Genomic DNA, 23,231 nt, shown 5'->3' with positions numbered 1-23,231 from the left:
ACATCACTTCAAAATTATTTTTAATTAAATCAATTTTATAATATTAATTTTATCAACATTCATCACGCACTAATCCTCTAAAAAAATAAGTGTATTTGGTTTGTTGGCCTGAAAAATTGAGACTATTCAACCGAGAAATATGTGAGAGAAAGCCTTAAAATAAACTTACATTGATACGATGGCTGTGAAATGGCAAACGAAACAAATTCTAATATTCAATTCAAATATGTCCATTTCTGTTTTCAAAAGCTAGTGCATTTTGTTTCATCAGTGGTCTATTAATTGATAACCATGTTTATTTGATGATGCAACCTTTTAAATCAAGCCCCTGTCGTCTTAATTACAATTTATGGAGACATAGTTTTATTTGTGAATGATGATTAATTATTCCACACTCGATCTACAGCGTGTTTAACTCTTTACGTGGCATTCATTCATTGGTTACAGCATATTCAACTCCATTCCTGGTTTAGTTTCATCGTTGCAAATCAATGAATCATGTACTGGTTAGGGGTTACAGCTTCAAGGAATAAAGATGGGAATAGCACAATTTTCATATATGCACTTATTTTTTTAATTATTTAAAGGTTTCAATATATTTTTAATTCTTAATATATATCTAAATTTTGTATTATATTCTTGATAAAAAAAAAATCACATTTGCTTCCTGGTATTTAAAAAATTTTATTTCAGATATCAAGTTAAGTGATGACATGTCCATTAAATATTTGATAATGTGATTTGTGGAAGTTTAAAAAAATTTCGTATTTGTTTCAAAATCAAATTTAAATTGAGAATCATCTTCTGAGTCATCAACCAATCTTTCACCTCCCTTATTTGACATTCATATTCCAACAAAGATCTCAAATTATTTTTTTAAAAAAAAAACAAATCTCAAATCAATTTAAAAAAATCTCACAAACATTATCATTCTTCCCAATATCTCAGATTTCATTTCTTCAAACCTTGAAATGCAACGCAAACGCACAATCGTGGAGAGGGATGACGGCACTCTAGTTCTAGTGCATGGCTAGCAAACGCAGAGTGTGTGTGCGTGCATGAAGAGCAATTTCAATTTTGAGGTCGAGGAACTTTGGCTCATGGGGATAATGTACGCCTTCATTCCGCCACCACCATCGATGACGAGAGCCATTGTAGCGTCTCTGGTGGCTAACTTCGATGTTTCTCCACTAGAATCATATATTACTACAAAATATGAAAATCAGTGTTAACAAACACATGGTAACATTTTTGTAAATAAGTGATCGTTGTTAATATCGGTTATAAAAAAATTGATATTAAGAATTGAACTTAAGATCAATTTCATATAAAACCAATGTTGATCTTGACACATCAACATTGATTTTTTGTGAAACCGATGTCGTGCTTCATAAAAAATGTTAAAAACTCTTATTTCCTTCTATGTGTTGCACCCAAATGTCTCTCACCTCTCTTTGTAGCCAAACCTTTGTGTTTCTCTTTGTGCCATTGTCGTCACCTCGCGTCGATGTCGGTGCTGGCATTGTGTCCATCATCGTCATTCTCATGTCCATCATTGTCGTCTCTGAGTTTCGTCATTCCAATGCCTCTAAGTTTCAGTCAATTTATCGTCATTGCCATGCACTAATATATCAAAAATTATATCAAAATTAAGTATTTTTAGTTTTTGGTGAAAAACTAAAATTGTATTGTTTTTGTTATAAAAAAAGGCTAAAAACAAAACATTTTTTATAAAAAAATTAAAATAAAAATTTCATATTTTTAAGAATAAAAAGCATGTTTAAATAAAAAAATATATTAAAAAGGATTCCTACTTTAAGATATTTAAATAACAAAAAATATGAAAGACCCCACCTTTTAGAAAAACTTAAGAGAATATTCTGTTTGAGCAAGTTTATACTTTATATTTAGCATAAATAAACAAATATATCATGTAGACTTGGGTACTGATTAAAAACTACTTGCAGAAAGACTCTATATTTGACCACTTCCTAAAGCAACAAAGATTATTTTTTTAAAAGGCAAAAGAAATTTATTATGACATGCCGAACTTGGCACAAGCAATCGAATAGCCGTCCAACATAGGGGGTTTTAACACATAAATAAGATAATATCATTTAATATTATCTTATAATGTGTAGATAATTTTATTTTTATGCTAACTATGATAATATAATGTTATATATATATATATATATATATATATATATATATATATATATATATATATAGCACATGCACGACGTAATAGTCTAAAACAAAAATAAATTGAAAAGGTAGGCGGAGAAAAATAATAATAATAATAATGTACGGTCTAAATTTGATTAAAACATATTTACTTAAATTAAAACTTATAACAAATTGAAAACATGTTAAATTAGTAGTACTATGTTATTTAAAAATAAAAAATTGTAGTTATAAAGTAACAACACTGGATGCAACATTATAATAGTGATTACTCTAAAAATGGAGCAACGATTTTGCTCTAATGACATCCTATATTTGGATCACCATTTCATTAATATTCCTCAAAATTACTTTAAATCCAAAAGAACATCCTTCTCCTAACGTATTTTTGCTCTACCAAACGGTTATCCAAACAAAGTAGAAGCATTGATTAGGAAGCACCGATTAGTGGAACAAAACGTAATATTTTGTTCAGCTTATTTACAACTTGTTATCCAATTTTAGTTTTCAGCACAGAAAACAGAAATTGAGAATGAAAACAATTCTAAGCTGTTCTCATTTTTTGTTTGTTTTTAAAAGCAATAATAAAAAAGTAGAAGTTTTGGAAACAGATTTTAAAAAGAAAAAACTTACCTAACAAGTTTGTTTATTTTTATTTCCTTCTATGTGTTGCACCCAAATGTCTCTCACCTCTCTTTGTAGTCAAACCTTTGTGTTTCTCTTTGTGTCATTGTCGTCACCTCGCGTCGATGTCGGTGCCATTGTGTCCATCATCGTCATTCTCATGTCCATCATTGTCGTCTTTGAGTTTGGTCATTACAGTACCTTTAAGTTTCAGCCAATTTATCATCATTGTCATGTACTAATATATCAGACAATAAAATTATATCAAAATTAAGTATTTTTAGTTTTTGGTGAAAAACTAAAATTGTATTGTTTTTGTTATAAAAAAAGGCTAAAAACAAAACATTTTTTATAAAAAAATTAAAATAAAAATTTCATATTTTTAAGAATAAAAAGCATGTTTAAATAAAAAAAATATTAAAAAGGATTCCTACTTTAAGATATTTAAATAACAAAAAATATGAAAGACCCCACCTTTTAGAAAAACTTAAGAGAATATTCTGTTTGAGCAAGTTTATACTTTATATTTAGCATAAATAAACAAATATATCATGTAGACTTGGGTACTGATTAAAAACTACTTGTAGAAAGCCTCTATATTTGACCACTTCCTAAAGCAACAAAGATTATTTTTTTAAAAGGTAAAAGAAATTTATTATGACATGCCGAACTTGGCACAAGCAATCGAATAGCCGTCCAACATAGGGGGTTTTAACACATAAATAAGATAATATCATTTAATATTATCTTATAATGTGTAGATAATTTTATTTTTATGCTAACTATGATAATATAATGTTATATATATATATATATATATATATATATAGCACATGCACGACGTAATAGTCTAAAACAAAAATAAATTGAAAAGGTAGGCGGAGAAAAAGAATAATAATAATGTACGCATGCCTGCGCTTAGCGCGCAGAAATCCCCCAATGAAGCCCAAAGGCACGCTTAGTGCAAAAGCTCGTGTTAAGCATAAAGTCAACGTGAAAATTAAGCTACCTGGAGCCTATATAAGGAGGACAAAGTAAAAGGAAAAGACACACCGAGTCTTAAATCTCTCTAGTGAAGAAATCCAAAGTATGAGCTTCTCCCTTAGGGGAAACCCTCTTTCTTAATCATTACCCTTTTTCTTGCTATTCGTCATCCAGTCCCTTCTTCTATTAGCCTATGAAGTGTAAAATCTCTCATGACTATGAGAGGCTAAAACCCCCTATGATGGGAGCCTAGCAGCCAATGTCCTTGTAATGTAACTGCTCTTCTTAGCTATTAAATGCAATTTCAATTTCTATTGTCTATTTTCTGCTTTTTTAACTTTATTGTGTGGTTTGACCATCCATGCATTAGTTTTTAGGGGTTATACATTGGAAAATGGTCATTTTTAAAGAACTGGGAAAAGGCATCTCAACAATTTATTGCTAGGGGTATAGTGACTTTATTGTGTCTCTGCATACATCTTCATACTTAATGTAATTTACTATTAATTCAATCTTTTCAAAGAGATTTGAGAGAGAGAATAGATAAATTAGGCTCTTCAACGTGAGGGATTAGGGTTTAGTGTCTTAGTAAATGTGAGTGAAAATTGGGAAAACAATTAGTAGAGAAAAACATTAATATTGCATCAAGGGTAGTTAGGCATGCTAGACCCCGACATAATTGCATTCTGAAGTCATCTTTGCACTAATATTTTTTATTTTAATACTCTTGTCTATTTTAATCAATTTCTTCCCTTCTTCTTATCTCCATTACATTTCTCATCTTTTACTTGCAAATTGGGTATAAATCAATTCAAGTACAAACAAAATTCATGCAAACTTGACACTTGTACTTTCATTTTAATATTTACTATTTGTGATAAAATTAGTACACTTTCCAACCAGTTAACAACCGCCTTGCACTCTTTCTTGGGATTCTTCTAAGTGTTGGCCACAAAACTTCATGTGGATCTTTCAGCCAGTTGCTTAACTAGTTGACCCATTTATACCTCCAAATTCTTGATGACTGACTTCGTCCTCTTGTGATTTGAAAAAGAAACCTACATAAATTGAGCCAAAGTATTTTCTAGCTTGATAGTCCTCTCATAGAGATTAACCCTTGATTGGGAGGTCGGATAGATGGACCACTTGATCTTTGTTGAAGTTATCCCAAGGATGGGATCTCCAGCCTTGGCCTTGAGATAAATTTCCCCCCTGATTGTATCCTATAAGTCCTCCTTGATGGAACCCTTGATAGTTTGGATTGGCCATATAGCTTCCTTCTTTAGATGCATCATCTTGAGTCATGCAGATTCTTGACTCAAGGGCCCTGCCACAAATGTTGCATCCCCCAACTTGCATGGTTAAAGAAGGAGGAGGTTGCACTGCATGCAACTGTTGAGGAAACTTGTTCAAGGTCTCCGTAAGGGTCTCAATTTGCTTGGCTAAGATCTTGTTTTGAGCTAGTAATGTGTCATGAGATGTGAGCTCAAGAAGACTCTTCTTTGTGGGTGTATAAGCTCAATCTCAAAGGATGACATGGTCACTGACTGCCATATTTTCAATCAACTCCATAACTTCATCAGGAGTCTTCAATTTAATTTTTCCACCAGCGGATGTATCAATAAGTTGCTTGGAATAGGGTCGCAAACCATCAATGAATATATTTAACTAAACAGGTAGGTTGAACCCATGAGTAGGAGTCTTCCAAAGAAAACCGTAGAAGTGGTCAAGAGCTTCACTTAATGATTTATCATGGAATTGATGGAATGATGGTTCCATCTCTCCTTGATTAGCTTGCATCTCTTATTGTTCTCTCCTTCTTCTTGTGGCGTTGTTTCTTCTACAAGTTGCTCCAATCTCTAGATTCAATGGAAAAGGTTACTTCCTAAAATTATACCTCACATACAAGAAAGAAAACAACTACACCGCAGGTTATCAAGGTTAAAGACACTACTAGAAATTATACTTTTTACATCGGTTATTTAAGACTTTCTACATTGGTTTTTAACCGATGTTGAAAGTACTGATGTTGAAAGTATTATGGTTAACATCGATTTTTTAAAACCGATGTTAAAGTAAAACTGACAACATCGGTTATTTAAATAACTGATGTTATATAATAAGAATTATAACAAAAAAGTATGAATGCTGACAATTGACATCGATTTTTATACAAAATCGATGTTAACAAATACATTATTTACATCGGTTTTATAGAAAACTAATGTTAATATACACAAACAACATCGATTTTTTGAAAAACTGATGTTAACGTATAATGAAATAATCGATGTTATTTGTGTATATTAACATCGGTTTTTTTTATATAACCGATGTTGTTATGTGAAATTTTTTAAAAAATATTGTCTCTATTTTTACAAAAAAAAAAAACCCAAAATTTAGCCTGTAAAATTAAAATCAGACCACAGCACACACCATATATATCATTTGCATTCTGCTTTCAAACAGGTTTTACCAGAAAGGTAGCTAGTAAACTATCCATTGTATAAAATCAATTGATAACTATGTATAAATAATTTATTAATCAACAAAGATTATTGAATGTTAAAATGAAACAACAATTGTAAAAAATGTAATGCAAGGTAGTAAACTAATTAGGTAACCTAAAGTTACATAGTTCAATTCCCCGACATCCTAAGTTTGATTTCTAACTTTAAGATAATATTGTGCCCACTGGATGCGAAGCGCCTTCAATCTGTCTGCTTTCAAAGATCTAACATCATTAAAATACTGCATGATCAAATAAAACATAAGTTAATAATAATGTAATACCGATGATAAGAAAACGAACTTTGTTTGAAATAAACAATTACTGTTTTCCAATTATTTCTGAAACTTCCTAAGATTATCGTGGACATCCAGTGCATGACGTAATAGTTGCACTTAATGCTTCCTTTTTGTCTATTACACTAAATACATAATGAAATTTGGATATTAAATGTTAACTACAATTAGTGTACACACACATAAAAAGGTGTGTAAGAGAGAACACACAAGCATGGAAACAAGTTTACAAGTAAACACAATAGCATGAACTCAAATAAATGGGATGAATCCCATTGCCCTTTGAATCAACTTCACAGTCTCTTTCTGCAAAGGCAGGTGATAGGTCAGTGTGAGCTAAATCACCAAGTAGCAACACCAATTACACATAGGATAGTGAGTGAGCTTAGCATCAAAAAGAAAAATCCTACAAAAAACAATGACATACGTTGAGAAATCAGCAGAAGCAGTTGCGACACATAAGGCACTGGTTTAGGGATAGATACAACTCAGCATTAGCGTAATCCTTGGGTTAACCACGAGTTCCCCAAAAGATGCAGAACAAAAAAAATACGCACAACAAGATTAGACACAGAACATGACAGGTTAGACGGAGAAGAAGAGACACTTTTTGGAACCCCACAAGGTACACTCAGCATTTCTATACTAGTAGATCAAGCTAACCTAGAAGAAACCTATATTGAACAGCAAGTGAGCACAAAGAGGAACCATGAAGACATGAAGCTTACCTCGAACCAAACAACGACAATGGCAGCGACATTGGCAGTCGCGAAAAGAAGACGTACTCGGAGGCTAGTATTACGGTAGAGACGATGAAGACTGGTGTTGCGGAGGTTGGTGTTGCAGTAGAGACAATGAGGTAGAGACGCTAGTGAATTAGGGCGTGGAGCCAATAATATTTTTAAAAATCGAATTTTTAACATCGATTTTTCCAAATAAACCCGATGTTAATATGTTAACATCGACTTTTTTTTAAAAACCCAATGTTAACTTCTACTTTACCAACATCAGATTTATTTAAAAATCGATGTTGACGAAGTTATGTTAACATCGGTTTCTAAATAACTTATGTTAACCTACGACGTTAACATCGGTTTTAAAAAAACCGATGTTAAGAAAGTCTAATTATTTATCATTATACCACCGCATTTTTGTTAATATCGGTTTTGTCAGAAAATCGATGTAAATGTGGTGATGTTAAATATGCTTTTTGTAGTAGTGAGAAGTAATTAAAATAGAAATTAAAAATAATGAATGATTAAAGAAAACTTGATTTTTTATTTATTATTATTATTATTATTATTATTATTATTATTATTATTATTATTATTATTATTATTATTATTTAATTTTAGAAAAAATAAAACTAAAATTAAAAAGTTAGAGAGTAAAAACTTATTTCTTTAAAATTGGAATATCCAAATTAACAAGTACAAAGAACAAAGTCCCTGACAACGACGCAAAAAACTTGTTGATCAATTGGCAAGTGCACCAATGTGTACAAGTAATAAAGTTAAAATGGAAGTTCGAGTTATTTTCTCTCCCAAATTTCTTTAAGAAGTAAAGCTGTTAAATAACATTATGAATAAAGATGTATAACAGGTTAAATAAAATCATTTTATTCCTAAAGATAAATTATTTAGATATTTTTTTCCAGAATTATTTAAGAGATAAATATTTTTCAATATTATCCCTAAAACTTACCATGAATATGGGGGATCAAGCCACAATTAATAAAATTAAACAAAAAAAGAGATAATAAAATTAAAATAATATTAAATAGATAGAAAGAGTAAGCTATTTACTTGCACCTAAATATTAGAGTGTCATATATACATTAGCACCTTTATGTTTTTGTCTTCACCAAGATAGTTTCTTTTTAGAAACAAAATGGTCACTGAATTTATACATAAAATTAATATTGTAATATTTAAATTTTTAAAAACATAAAATTTATTTCCATTCACTTTTATATATATATATATATATATATATATATATATATATATATTATGATATTATTTCTAATTAAATATCACTTTCTCAATATACTCACATCAAATATTAGTGTATTAATAACAAGGTCAGTAATCCTTTAAATGAATCTAAGATAGATTAGTAAGTTTTTTCCAATAAAAATGAATGAAAATTTACATTGAAACAAAATCCAATTTTTTTTATAAAAAAAATAAAGATAAAAATTATATTTTAAGCTAAAAAATAAAATTATATGCATGTCATGTTTCAGTATTATTTAAAAGTACTCAATGATTGATAGGCATATGTGCACTACAAACTCATTGTTTTTTTCTTATTATATCACTTTCCTTATCATATTTATATTTTTCTTTATGTTTCTGTCTCTTTTTTCTCTTAATGCGTGTCAAATAACCTTTTGGTATCCAGCCATGCAATTGCAGTTGAAACCGCTGTGTAGGCACAAGAAAAAAAAAAAGAATTAAAAAAAAAAAAAGAAGAAGTGAGAGCTCAGTTAGCGAAAGACTTGGAAAACAAAAAGAAAAAAACAAAGTGACACCGTTTGGTACGTCTTGTCGGAATTAAATATGGTCGTCAGCCCATACATAAGCCACGGAAATTTTTCAATCAAGTTAGTGTGTAGGGAAGACTTTTTTAAGCTTTTCTTTTTTATCCAAAACAAATTCTGTTAAAAGAGTTTTTGTGAGAAAGTACTTCCTTTGTTTTAAAATATTAAAAATAAATAAATACATTCACCTACAAAAAATGCATTCACCCAGAAAAACAAGGACGGGTTGTAAAATAAATGCATGTTGTTAACCGTAGACTCATTAGCAACTAACAATGAGGGGGATCTCATTTTTTTAGGATACGCTAGAATAAGTTTATCCAAAAATATTTTTATTAAAAATAAAATAAAATTTTCAATAAATTAAAATTATTTTATGTATTTTTATTAATTTGTAGAAATTATTGTATAATTTATCTAAAAGATGAGAAAAAAATTATAAATTAATTAATGTATAAGTTAATTTTAACTTATAAAAAAATTCATTTTACTTTATTTTATTTTAAAAATACTTCCGGAGAAACTTATAATTCAAACAAGTCTTTTCTGACTTCCATTTCATACCCAAGCTACCTTGCAAGTTCTCAAAGAGAAACATTAATTTGTTTAACCTCATGAATTTTATACTAAATGTGTATATTAAAAAATTAAATAATTCAATTGAATATTCAGTTGAGTCTAATATATAATTAAAAGAGTAAGTTATTTACTTGCACCTAAATATTAGAGTGTCATATATACATGAGCACTTTTATGTTTTTGTCTTCATCAAGATAGTTTTTTTTATAAACAAAATGGTCACTGAATTTATACATAAAATTAATATTGTGATATTTAAATTTTTAAAAACATAAAATTTATTTCCATTCACTTTTATATATATATATATATATATATATATATATATATATATATATATATATTCTATTATGATATTATTTCTAATTAAATATCACTTTTTCAATACACTCACATCAAATATTAGTGTGTTAATAACAAGGTCAGTAATCCTTTAAATGAATCTAAGATAGATTGGTAAGTTTTTTCCAATAAAAATAAATGAAAATTTACATTGAAACAAAATCCAATTTTTTTAAAAAAAATTAGATAAAAAAAATACATTTTAAGCTAAAAAATAAAAATTATATGCATGTCATGTTTCAGTATTATTTAAAAGTACTAAATGATTGATAGGCATATGTGCACTTCAAACTCATTATTTTTTTCTTATTATATCACTTACCTTATCATATTTATATATTTCTTATGTTTCTGTCTCTTTTTTCTCTCAACGCGTGTCAAATAACCTTTTGGTATCCAGCTATGCAATTGCAGTTGAAACCGCTGTGTAAGCACAAGGAAAAAGAGAGGGAGCTCAGTTTCCTGAAGATTTCCGATTTTTCATTATAAATAAAAACAGCTTTTACTATACGTTAATTTCCTCCATCTCATTCGACTGCTCTTCTTTTGGTGGTAATTTTAAGTGTCAAGCGTTCTGCCTCAAAAACTTTCCTTGCCTGGCCTCTTTCCCATTTTAATTCTTCCTTCTTGATCATCTTCTCGCTTTGCTTGATTTTTATTATTATTCATTTAGGTGTTATTCTTCCTCTTTCTATTCTTTAGTTACCTAATTTCACAACCTTACTATAATCAATTTATATAATCCCTCTTGTTTACTTTGATTGAAAAAAATTTAAAGAGATCGTCGGCAACCCATTGAATGCATGCTCTAGCATATATTGTTGTCTTAAAATCACATAGGAAATTTATAAGAATTTCATATAATAAGATAAATAAATCTTTATCTATATTTTTGTTTGTCTTTCGTTGAGCTTGGAACTGATCTTTCGTTTTTATTGAGCCTTATACATGGTTTCTTTCTTCTTTTTTATTGTTTCTTTACCTCGTTGACTTCCTTCGCTCCTCTTTTTACGTAATTTTACTGTATATTGTACGCAATTTTATTTCTGAGTGTGGTTAACTACACAAAATATTTTTCACTTGTCTGATAATTTTTTTGCTGATAATCGGTTGTGATCTTCTCTGAAGGCAAGTGGAGCAGAAAAAGATTGTGTAAAAACTTGGAATTCAGGTATGGAGTAACTAACAATGAAAATTTCAGGTGCACATATGATTAACAAATATTACTTTTTCATGAAATTAATTAACTATGGTATCTAACTGCATTCACGTAGTAAATTAATTAGCGAGTACTGAAAAATACATGAATCACAAATCTTATTAAATATTACAATATTTTAAACATTTTACCGAATTAATTTTATTTTTAATATTTTATCAATATTTTTATTCTTCTTTGTTTTTTTATTATATCATAAATCTCATAATATTTTTATTTTTATTTTCTCTCATATGAGAATATTTTGGTTATTTATAAAAAAAATTATTTAATTAATTTGCATTTGTAAAGAGTGGCCGACAGTGTCAGAGTGTCGTACTCTGCTGTGAAAAATGTTTCTACTCATTTTTAATTACTAATAGTTAAAATTAGAGTCCTCCTCGGTAGAGTTGCTATCATACAAATTTGATTCTTTTGGAGCAGTTATAAAAAATGTTTACTCGTAGATATTAGTTTACATTTTTTGTATATAACTACCAAAATTACTGGCAGGAATATCCAGGTCTAACCTACCGTGGTTGTTTGCTTTCTCAAATGTTTGCATGTGCAATTAATAAGACTAAAAAGGCTGGCTTTAATTGATCGTATATACCATTCGATATGATAATGAATAATGATATTCATGCACCTCATTTTTGGGATGAATGGAATGAATGAAGGAGAGAGATAAAACGAAAAACAAAAATAATAGATAGATATAGAAAAAAAAAATGGAATGAATGTGAGTTGTTAGAAATTAAAATGAGATGGATGCATATTATCCTTCTAGATAACTGCTTTTGTGTTTCACTTAGTCTCTCTCCATATACACTTAGATACTAGTAGTAGTTAAGATTAATATGTTCCTTATTAATTAGAGTCACTTGCATAAAGTATGATGGTGTTTGTAATGGGTATCTAAAAAATAGAGCATTTTTTCAAAATTTAATGATTATTTTTTTTATATTTGAGATTTATTTGAAAAATTCACTTCTTTCAACATTCTAAATAAAAAAAAAATCATTTTTAGTAAAATTTTAAGAATAATATTTTTTTTATATATTTCTCTCTCTTGATATTAATTAAGTATTTATCTATATAATTTAATTAGACTAATTTCATATAATTTGATAGCTGCATATTTTTTTATGTGAGCAAATTAGTGCACATCTATATATACAATCTATTACACCAAAAAAAAAATATAATTTTATTTTTAAAATATATTCGTTTTTATTTATTATTATGTCTTTTAAAGAAATTAAACTATGAATTCCAAAGTATAAATTTCTGATCGACTTATCCTTGTTTATAGTTTCTTTCTTTAAACCTAAAATAATTTGATATGCGAAGCTAAAACCTTTAAATTCTAAACAACATTTTTTTTCATATATATATATATATATATATATATATATATATATGGTGCAGCGGTAAAGTTGTGCCTTGGTGACTTGTTGGTCATGGGTTCGAATCTGGAAACAGCCTCTTTGCATATGCAAGGGTAAGGCTGCGTACAACATCCCTCCCCCATACCTTCGCATAACGAAGAGCCTCCGGGCAATGGGGTAGGAAGTTTTTTTTTATATATATATATATTGTTTACCATAAGTTTGGTTATGAATTTTATTTTATTTTCTGTAGTTCAATGATCTTAATTTAATTTGATTTTAACTGGTGAGGCCAATTTTCTATTCTCTTACATTTATATGTATGTGTCTGATAAAAAAAATTCATATATATATTCGTACTTCGTTAATTATTTTTAAAATTTCAATTACTTTGATGATTATCTTTAATTAATTTATAAATGTGCATGATATATCCAAATAGAACAATATTTAGAGTTGATCAACTTGAACATATTGTTTATTTAAGATGAATTCAATATTGCAATAAAAATTAATTAGCAAAAAGGTGAATAAAAATGTGAAATGCGAAACGTACTGTTTCTAAGGCATTGTTCCTCCTATATAGCTAATTAGCTATTATGTAAAGGACTTCATCTTTTGTTTTACAGTCGAAATGGCTATGGCAGTTCGAAATACAACAAATCCTGAAGAACTGCAGATAGCAGTCATTCATGAAATTGCTTCACTTCAAGGCAGAAGTCCTTCATGTGATCTAGTTAACAACACAAGTACTTTCTCATCCTTTGTTGTTGCATTTGCACAATCATTTACACATATATGCAAAGCAGACAAATTAAGTCATATTTATAAATTTTCTCACTTGCATACTAGAGATATTTACTTACTTGAAATTAAAACTCGCTCGCGTTGATACATGGTTAACTAAATATATAAACACCAACCAATTATTGACTGTATTAGTAATTGGACATTGGACCATTGTTCTTGTAGGGATTGTTGATTTATATTTATGCTGAATATTTTTAAAAAAAAAAATTACCAATTTTTTTTCAAAATTTATGTCTTTGAAAATATAAGAATAATTATATAATGTGCTTAATTACTTATGATTGGCCAAGTACATACATATTGCTAATCTTCATTATTATGATTAATAGTGAATGTTATAAAAACAAGAGTTGGCACATTCGTTGAGGTATTCTCTTGTACATCTTCTTTTATGGATGTACTCCTAAAATGTTAAGTATTACTTATTCAGTTTCATATTATAAAACATTTAAGGTCTAGATACAAATATTATAAAAAAAATATGTAACTTTCTAACATACCTTTCATTTTTCTAATTAATTACTTATATAGACTATAAAAAACAATTACTATTTCATTAATTTTGTAAAACAATAACTAATTGTATAATAACTTTTTCTTACTAAAGTGTCATATAAAGTGAAACAAAAGAAGTAAAAAATATGTACTCTAATCAAATTTGAACCGAAAGTATGAAATATATATATATATATATATATATATATATATATATATATATATATATATATAACTTAAAGAATTGTATGACAGAATAATTTTGTTTTGTATTTCATGTTTTGCTAAGGCATAAATATATACAAGAGAATTAGAGTAAAATCTTCTAAGATTGAGCTATTCAGATTGATTCTCCAAATAAAACTCATAAGATTACATCTAGACTAAAAATAATTTCACACAAATTCTGTTATCTCATCATGATATTATTACTCCCCTTTAAGTTGGAGCATGTAAATTACATATCCTCAACTTGCACAGTAGAGAGGTGAACTGAGTGGGACCAAGAGTTTAAGTAAAAATATCAATTAATTGTGCATGTGTAGGAATATAAGTAGGTGCAATATTGTTAGTGAGATACTCGTCACGAATGAAGTGGCAATCCACTTCGATGTGCTTGATGCGCTCATGAAAAATCGGGTTCTTGACAATATAAAGTGTTGTTTGACTGTCACAATAAAATCCCATAGGCTGATAATGAGAGATACCAAGACTAACCATTTCAATTCTCCTGTTACAACTGTCACAGATTGATACTCAGCCTCAGTAGAGGAGCGAGATACTGTTTGTTTTTTCTTAGTTTTCCATGAAATTGGAGAAAATCCAAGTAGAACAAACCATTTGGTAAGGGACCTACGAGTTAAAGGACATCAAGTCCAATTAGAGTCACACCAACCAGATAGTTGCAAGTCACAATCCTTATGCAATTAGGCCCTGCATAAATTGAGACAGGACATGCACACAACATGAAAGCTCGAGTCTAGTAAAACAAAGGTAAATGAGACGATCTACTAATCGCCTATATTGATGAGGATAAAGAAAAGACAAGTATGTTGCAAGTGCCCAACAATGATTTTTTTTTCAATTGACACATTTGATAGCTTAGCTCCCAGAAGTCCAGCTTCGGCTATAATTTCCAAAGCCTATTTGTGTTGACAAAGAAAGATACATGCAGAAGATCGCACCACTTAAATACCCAAGAAATATTTGAGGATCCCCAAGTCTTTCAATTCGGAGATACCCTCATGATTATCTCGTGAAATTGTGTAAATAGGCTTTAAATTCGGTGATACCCTCATGATTATCTCGCAAAATGATTAGGTCATCAACATACACTAACACTACAAGTTCCATTGAAGTGACTGTCCAAGTTCCATTAGTCTCAAGGGCATGTATCTCACTTTTCATTGCATCTCTCCACCGACTGTCTTTCACCGCATCACTATAAGTAACAAGCTCTTTTTCTCGTGAAATGGATGCAAGAAAAGCACGATGCGCAAGAGAAAAATGGTCATAGTTCACATAATCAGTTATGAGATAGGGTGCACCTGAGTCTACCTATGGAGAGGGTGAACAGTTGAATGGACTCAATCTTTTGGTGTTATTTGTCACATAATCTTGCAATCTTGTAGAAGGTTGTTTGGTTCTATGTCCTCTACCCAATAATGGCTTGGGTAGTGATATAGATGGAAGCATTATATCTTGTGTGTCCATATTTTGGAGAGTAACACCTTGTTCATTGAACTCCACATTTGGCTCGCCCTTTTATCGTCCATTGTCATATCACTACTTTTTTTAATACCTCCTATGTGATCTGTTTCTTCTACACCATCAGTCACATCACCAACAATTTATTCACAACTCCAGTTTTTAGGAGGAACATTTTTTTTGGTAGTAACATCAATAGAAAAAGGATATTTAGTCTCAATGAATTCAACATCTTGAGAGACAAAAATCTATTTTGTTTCTAAGTCAAACAACTTCCACCCTTTCTTGTTATATGGGTAGCCAATAAACACACACTTCTTACTCCTACTTGCAAATTTATCACCATTCCTTCTTTGATTATGGGCGTAACATAAGAGCCAAATATTCTCAAATGTTCATATGGAGGTTGTTGTCCATATAACATCTCATATGGAGTTTTCCCATTCAAAACATTGGAAGGAGTTCGGTTGATCAAATATGCTGCAGTTAAAATACATTTCCCCCAAAACTTAATAGGAAGATTATCTTGAAATCGTAGTACTCGAGCCACATTTAAAATATGTCTATTTTTGTTCCACTCTCCCATTTTGTTGGGGTGTTCTAGTGCAAGATGTTTGAAAAATTATTCCACGATCAAGTAAATATCTTTTCATGTATGTGAATTCTATCTCATTATCACTTCTGAATTTTTTGACTTGTTTATGAAACTGCCTCTCAAGCAAAGCAAAAAAATTGTGAAACATTGTCGATACTTCTCGTTTATCAACTAATAGGTATACACATACAACACATGAATAATCATCAACTATTGTCAGGAAATAAAAAGCATCACAAGTAGAAGGAGTTCTATATCGTCCTCATAAATCACAATGAACTAATTCAAATACACTATTGACTTTATGTTCACTCAAAGGAAACTTCTCTCTAGTTTGTTTGGCTCTAAAATACTTCACATGTTTTATCCATCATTTGTGAAAAGCAGAGGCCATTTATATTATAGATTTGTATGTAGTTGTATGCTGTATAAACTCTTCCCTAAATATATTTTTAGTATAAAATACAGATATCTTTTACTAGAGACGGATAGGATCACTAAGATTCAAACTTGAAACTACTTATAAAATAATCTTTCAATAGTTGATCCAAAATGTTCGGTGAAATTCTTCCTCCAAATAATGATTAAATAAGTTACGATAGGAGTTTAAAATGTGCATTCCTAAACTTCTAAATGTTGTGTCACATAACATGTTGTCTTAAAGAATAATGATATTTTATACAATAATTACGGGAATTCCCTTGACAGATGTGAAATGATGTAGGTAAAGGGGACAGCAAATTAAATTTTGAATTTTGATCCTTTGCTGTCTGGGATTGAACTGGAAGTGCATGCAGTTTGCACCGTATGTTTTAGTTAGTTATAGACCTAAATCATGCCCAGTGAAAATAATGAAGGTACTTTTGACATTCTCAACGTTACCATACATACTCCAACAATTTAAGAGATTGACGAATACAACAAAGAACAATTGCGAGAGAAATGGGGGTAAGAGCTTGTTGCAAGTGGACCTACACTAAAGATAAAATGTTTATTTGCTACTTGAAATTGGTTCAATGGAGCAGCACGTGGGGTCAGACCACGATTTTAAGTGTGTATTTAAATTGACCCCGGATTCAGAATTGATTTTAGATTAAAATTTTACCTGTTTAGTTTCATGTTGTACAAGCTTTTAAAATTAATTTTGTGTCTAGAATTGATTTTGAGTTGAAGTAAATTCAAATAATTTTTGCTTTGGATGAGAAAATTTATACTGAATTTTATTCCAAACATAATTTATAATAAAAACATTTAAACATAAATTACATCACTTCAAAATTATTTTTAATTAAATCAATTTTATAAATTCAATTTTATTTAAAATCAATTTTGTGGGCATTCATCCAATTACGCACTAATCCTCTAAAAAAATAAGTGTGTTTGGTTTGTTGGCCGGACAAATTTTGAGACTATTCAACCGAGAAATATGTGAGAGAAAGCCTTAAAATAAACTTACATTGATGGCTGTGAAATGGCAAACGAAACACATTCTAATATTCAATTCAAATGTGTCCATTTCGGTTTTCAAAAGCTAGTGCATTTTGTTTCATCAGTGATCTATTAATTGGTAACCATGTTTATTGGACGATTCAACCTTTTAAATCAAGCCCCTGTCGTCTTAATTACAATTTATGGAGACAGAGTTTTATTTGTGAATGATGATTAATTATTCCACACTCGATCTACAACTTAAATATGTTTTTAATTTTTAATATATATCTGAATTTTGTGTTTAATTCTTGATAATAAAAAAAATCACATTTGTTACTTGATATTTGAAAATTTTAGATATCGAGTTAAGTGATGACGTATCCGTTAAATATTTGATAATCAGATTTATAACCGTTTAAAGATTGTGAGTGTTTGTTTCCAAATCAAATTTAAATTCAAAATCATCTTTTAAATCATCTACCAGCCCTTCACCTACCTTCTTTCATCTTCCAAAAAAGATCTCAATTTTTTTAAAAAAAAAAAACAGATCTCAAATCAATTTAAAAAAATCTCACAAATATTATAATTCTTCCCAACATCCCAAATTTCATTTCTTCAAATTCACACTTCAAACCTTGAAATGCAACACAACGTCGTTCTAGTGGGAATGAAAAAGAAAACGTCACTGATAAAAAAAACAAAGGCAAATTTACGTAAGGGGGCTCATTTTACAAAGTATTTACGTAAGGGGGTCTGTTTCAAAAGAAATAACGGAGGGGGTCTGTTTTGGGGAGGAAACCGCCATTGCCACTGGCGGCATGGCTCAACCCGCCATTGGCACTGGCGGCAAAGGTGGAGAGAAGGGGGTATTGTCACTAGCAGTGGCGATATGGCCACGTAGGATGGAGAGAGGAGGGTGTCGCCAATGGGAACGGCGACACACCCTAGCTTGGTCTCGCCCACACGGCTGGCGATATAGCCCTACGTAGCTTGGTCTCGCCCACACGGCTGGCGATATAGCCCAGCTTCGGTCTCGTCCACAGGACTGGCGAGACACCTTTATACAGTTCCAGCTTTTCAGTTCTGCTCTCCATTGTTTAGGGATGCAGCAACATTGTTTAGGGATGCAGAGTAGGATTTGACCATTGTATACGCTTTTCTTCTATAAAATAACATGAACGTAAAACTTTGGATTCACTTCTACCTTATCTTTGCTTTCCTTACCTTTGCTTTTCTCCGTTCTTAAATTTCTTAGAGTGTTCTTGGTGCTGTTGGTGCTTTGCCTTTGCTGAGTTTTTTTCTTCCATAGTTCATAATTCCTAATTGTCTGGTAAGTGATTTTTTTAAATAACATTTATATATTTATATTTTATGATTTATATATTCTGTTTGTTAATATTTTTAAAATAATAGGTTAGCTAGATAGGTATTGTAAGTTTAGGTTAATTAAGATTAATAGGTATTATAAGGTTAGGTTAGTTATTATTATTAATAAATTAATAAGTATGCTGTTATTAATTTTTATGTAGTAACGGATAGTTGAAGAGTAGGTTAGGTTAGGTTAGTTAGTAAAAAAATATTATTTAGTTTGTAGTATATATTTTTAGATTTGTAGTATATATTTGAAGGTTAGTTTGTATAAAAATAAGTATGCTGTTATTAGTTTGTAGTATGCTGTTATTAGTTTGTAGTATATATTTGACCATGTTTTACATGATTGACAAATGACAATTTGAATTGCATTGTCTAATTTCATTAATGATCTATTACCAAATGATATGGTTGGCTGGTTTTTATGATGGAAATATTAGTAAAGTTAGAAAATATTTCTTTGATATTTTAGTGGTGAATGCATGGAGTTTGTATTTATCACTAATATTTTTTTAAAATTTCTTTATTTATTTTAAATACAACTATTACGAGTTTATTTGTTTAAATTTATTTATTAAAAGTGCTTATTTTAATAAAATAAATGGATCAGACAAGCACACATTGTAAAAACCATAATTTCAGATCGAGTCTAGGTTTGTATAAAAATAAGTATGTTGTTATTAGTTTGTAGTATATATTTGAAGGTTAGTTTGTAGTATATATATGATATTTTAGTAAGTTACAGTCAAACGTTCCGACACACTTAATATTAGTCTTAGAAATATTAGGCACACACGTAATATTAGATAAGGTAGAAATATTAGGTATAAATTAATATTAGCGTACATATTTGTAAATTTTAGGTAGACATATATTTTTAGTTTTTATAATATTAAGCATGTTACACGTAAATAAATAATTATAATATTAGAGATGCGTAAATTTACTTTATTAGTGTTAAATTTTTGTGTGTTATATATTTTTGTATGTTATATATAGATAGTATAGTTTTAAATAATTATAAGTTAATATTGTTTGAGTTAATAATTTTTAGTTTTTAGTTATATATATATATGATCAGTGTTAGTTTTAGTTTGTAGGTTAATATTAATTGTTTTATGAAATAATGTATTATATTTTTTTTTGTAGTAGCAATGGCATCTTCATCATCATCTTCATCACATGTTAACATTAAGTCTGGCCCCATCGATGCTGATGTATTATGGATGCAACCTAAACATGTTTCAGAACATGTTTGGAATGGGGAAGAAGATAGGAAATTACATATCAGACGAGCTGTCCCCACGTATCAAGGGGAAGAACAAATTCCTGAGCAAATTTTTCCTTTTCTTCTACAATCTGGTTTCGCTTGGATTATCAAGATGGGGTACTTAAAAATAAATGCCTCATTAATTAGTGCTCTGATAGGAAGATGGAGGCCGGAAACACATACCTTTCACATGAGATGCGGAGAATGTACTATTACTCTCCAAGACGTCTCTGTATTGTTAGGTATAAGTGTGGATGGTTTACCATTAATCGGTCCAACAAATCTTGATTGGGCTGATTTATGTGAGGAATTATTGGGAGTCAGACCACAAGAAGATGAAATTAGAGGTAGTGTGGTGAAATTAAGTTGGCTGGCTCACCATTTTGCCCAAATAAATAATGACGACGACGAAGAACAAGTACGAAGGTTTGCCCGTGCATGGATATTGAGATTCATTGGAGGTGTCTTGTTCGTTGATAAAAGCAGTAACAAAGTTTCGCTAAGATACCTTCAATTTTTATGTGACTTTGAAGAATGTGGCAGATATGCATGGGGAGCTGCCGTACTTGGTTTTCTATACAGAGAGATGTGCAATGCCACCGATTATAAAACTAAATCAATCGGAGGTATGTGCATCTTACTACAAATGTGGGCATGGGAACGATGTCCAACCTTGGCTCCAAAGAGGACTCCTTCCCAAGTAGAAAATACACCACTGGGGCATAGGTTAGTAATTTTTAGCAGCGTCTTTCATTTCAATAGAATAAATGGTTTTAGCATATATTAAATTTTAATCTTTGTAGGTGGCTGCGACGTGGAAACCAACATATCGGCAATGATGATGTGAGAGTTTTTCGTCGCAAGTTAGATATTATGAAACGTCATGAGGTAAGAAGATGTTATTCTATTTGTAAAATAAAAAATTATATGTGTTATTTTACTAAAATGTTCATAACTATGTTGTTATATGCAGTTTGTGTGGGAGCCGTACCCATCAACCGTAATATCACTGTTGCCTCCCGTTTGTTTAGTCGGAAGTCTCGCGTGGTACGCGGTGGTGCCACTAATTTGTTTCCAAGTTATTGAGTGGCACTAACCGGACAGAGTATTGAGACAATTTGGGATGCAACAGCCAATTCCAGAGTCTCCTTCACAACCCTTAAACATTCATGGCATAACATTGAAAGGGAAACATGACGAAAATTGGGGGCAATTGTTCGCCCCAATGATTGATCAGTGGAATAATCGCCATGCATTTAGGGTCGACGCTTATCCCCGACAAGAAGGCCTATTGAGTTTTAACTCGGACTACATGGTCTGGTATAGGCGAAAGACAAAGATGTTTGTTGACCCAGCAAATGCAAAGACGGCTACATTGGTATTTTTAAATTTTTTTCAAATTTTAACTTGAACTTTTATTTAATGATGGCCATTAATTTTCTTACCCTTATAAATGCAGGGTGAAGTTGCGGAGGCATTACAATACATGGTGTCTCCTCAAGGGAGGAATACATGCACATTTGATGATCTCGTGCCTTATGTGGAAAAAATTACAATTTTATCCGAAGAGCAAGAGAGAGTCACTGAGCCAGTGTCACATGGTCCCGCATCAGAGCGTCAATTTCCTGCACAACAGTTTCACATACTTCAGTCAAGTATTGAAACTCAGGGGATAGACAGAAGAAGGGACATTGTTGAAGCGGAAGAATATTCCCAACAAATGGCGGAGCGTGGCCATGGAATGTATTACACGCCACAAACATTTGCTGAGTATCCGACCCAGATGTATCAATATCCTTTTCAGGGTCATCACACTGATACTTCTGCAAGCCAGCAATCGTTCGGTGGTGTTGCGGAAACACAAGCTCATTTTTCATGGCCCACAATGACCCCTACACAGCAATATCATGGCCCAATTCCAACACCTAATGCCCCGTTAGGAACACAATGGAATGTACCGGGACAAATACCTAATACGGGTGACTTATTCGGTGTTGATTTGCGGCACGCATTTTCTGCGGAGGTTGACGAAGAAGAAGCGGGGAGGCATCGGGGCAGAAGAAATCCTGATCGCCAAGCACGAAGATGGGATCGACCATGTGGCACATCCTCACGACATCACGGACACCAAAATGAATGATTTGCATGTCTTCGTTTATTAAGCCTTTGTTGTATATTTGTAATTTGACATTCATGGCGTAATGTATGATATTCAGTTTATTAAGGCTTACTTATGGATAATATTTATGTCGCGTATCAAACTATAATAATCAATGAACCGTAAACCAAATAAAACTCAAAAACTAACCCCTAAAATAAAAAAACCTAACCCTAAGCCTAAAAAATAAGAACTAACCCTAACCCCTAAAATAAAAAACTAACCCTAACCCCTAACATGTTCAGAACTAAACCCTAACCCTAAAATAAAAAACCTAACCCTAAGCCTAAAAAATAAGAACTAACCCTAACCCCTAAAATAAAAATATAACCCTAACCCTAAAATAAAAAACCTAGCCCTAACCCTAACAAATAAGAACTAACCCTAACCCCTAAAATAAAAATATAACCCTAACCCCTAACATGTTCAGAACTAAAACCTAACCCTAAAATAAAAAAACCTAACCATAACCCTAAAAAATAAGAACTAACCCTAACCCCTAAAATAAAAATATAACCCTAACCCCTAACATGTTCAGAACTAAACCCTAACCCTAAAATAAAAAAACCTAACCATAACCCTAAAAAATAAGAACTAACCCTAACCCCTAAAATAAAAATATAACCCTAACCCCTAACATGTTCAGAACTAAACCCTAACCCTAAAATAAAAAACCTAACACTAACCCTAAAAAATAAGAACTAACCCTAACCCCTAAAATAAAAATATAACCCTAACC

At 30.7% G+C, this 23,231-nt stretch overlaps 1 protein-coding gene and 1 long non-coding RNA gene across 2 annotated transcripts; both read left to right on the top strand.

Moving 5' to 3' along the window:
• The first annotated feature begins 10,421 nt into the window (after positions 1 to 10,421).
• Positions 10,422 to 13,588, top strand: LOC114367392. Its single transcript, XR_003657178.1, has 3 exons — positions 10,422 to 10,618; positions 11,195 to 11,237; positions 13,285 to 13,588. It is a non-coding gene; the product is annotated as an uncharacterized LOC114367392 (long non-coding RNA).
• A 7,323-nt stretch (positions 13,589 to 20,911) lies between these two features.
• LOC114367610 lies at positions 20,912 to 22,636 on the top strand. The gene is made up of 4 exons (XM_028324796.1): positions 20,912 to 21,060; positions 21,138 to 21,222; positions 21,308 to 21,712; positions 21,794 to 22,636. Exons 3-4 carry the CDS (start codon positions 21,458 to 21,460, stop codon positions 22,472 to 22,474), a joined length of 936 nt encoding a protein of 311 aa, XP_028180597.1. The 5' UTR covers positions 20,912 to 21,060; positions 21,138 to 21,222; positions 21,308 to 21,457; the 3' UTR covers positions 22,475 to 22,636.
• The last annotated feature ends 595 nt before the right edge of the window (positions 22,637 to 23,231 follow it).

This window comes from Glycine soja, chromosome 9 (assembly GCF_004193775.1).
Source record: "Glycine soja cultivar W05 chromosome 9, ASM419377v2, whole genome shotgun sequence".
In the NCBI taxonomy this organism is placed as follows: domain Eukaryota; kingdom Viridiplantae; phylum Streptophyta; class Magnoliopsida; order Fabales; family Fabaceae; genus Glycine; species Glycine soja.
This window is presented reverse-complemented; position numbering and strand designations above follow the sequence as displayed.

What these genes read in the sequence shown, in the direction of transcription:
- LOC114367610 (XM_028324796.1), top strand. Translation starts at nt 21,458, where the DNA reads ATGCAACAGCCAATTCCAGAGTCTCCTTCACAACCCTTAAACATTCAT. An exon ending in ATGCAAAGACGGCTACATTG is followed by an intron (nt 21,713 to 21,793) that starts GTATTTTTAAAT and finishes TTATAAATGCAG; the next exon opens with GGTGAAGTTGCGGAGGCATT.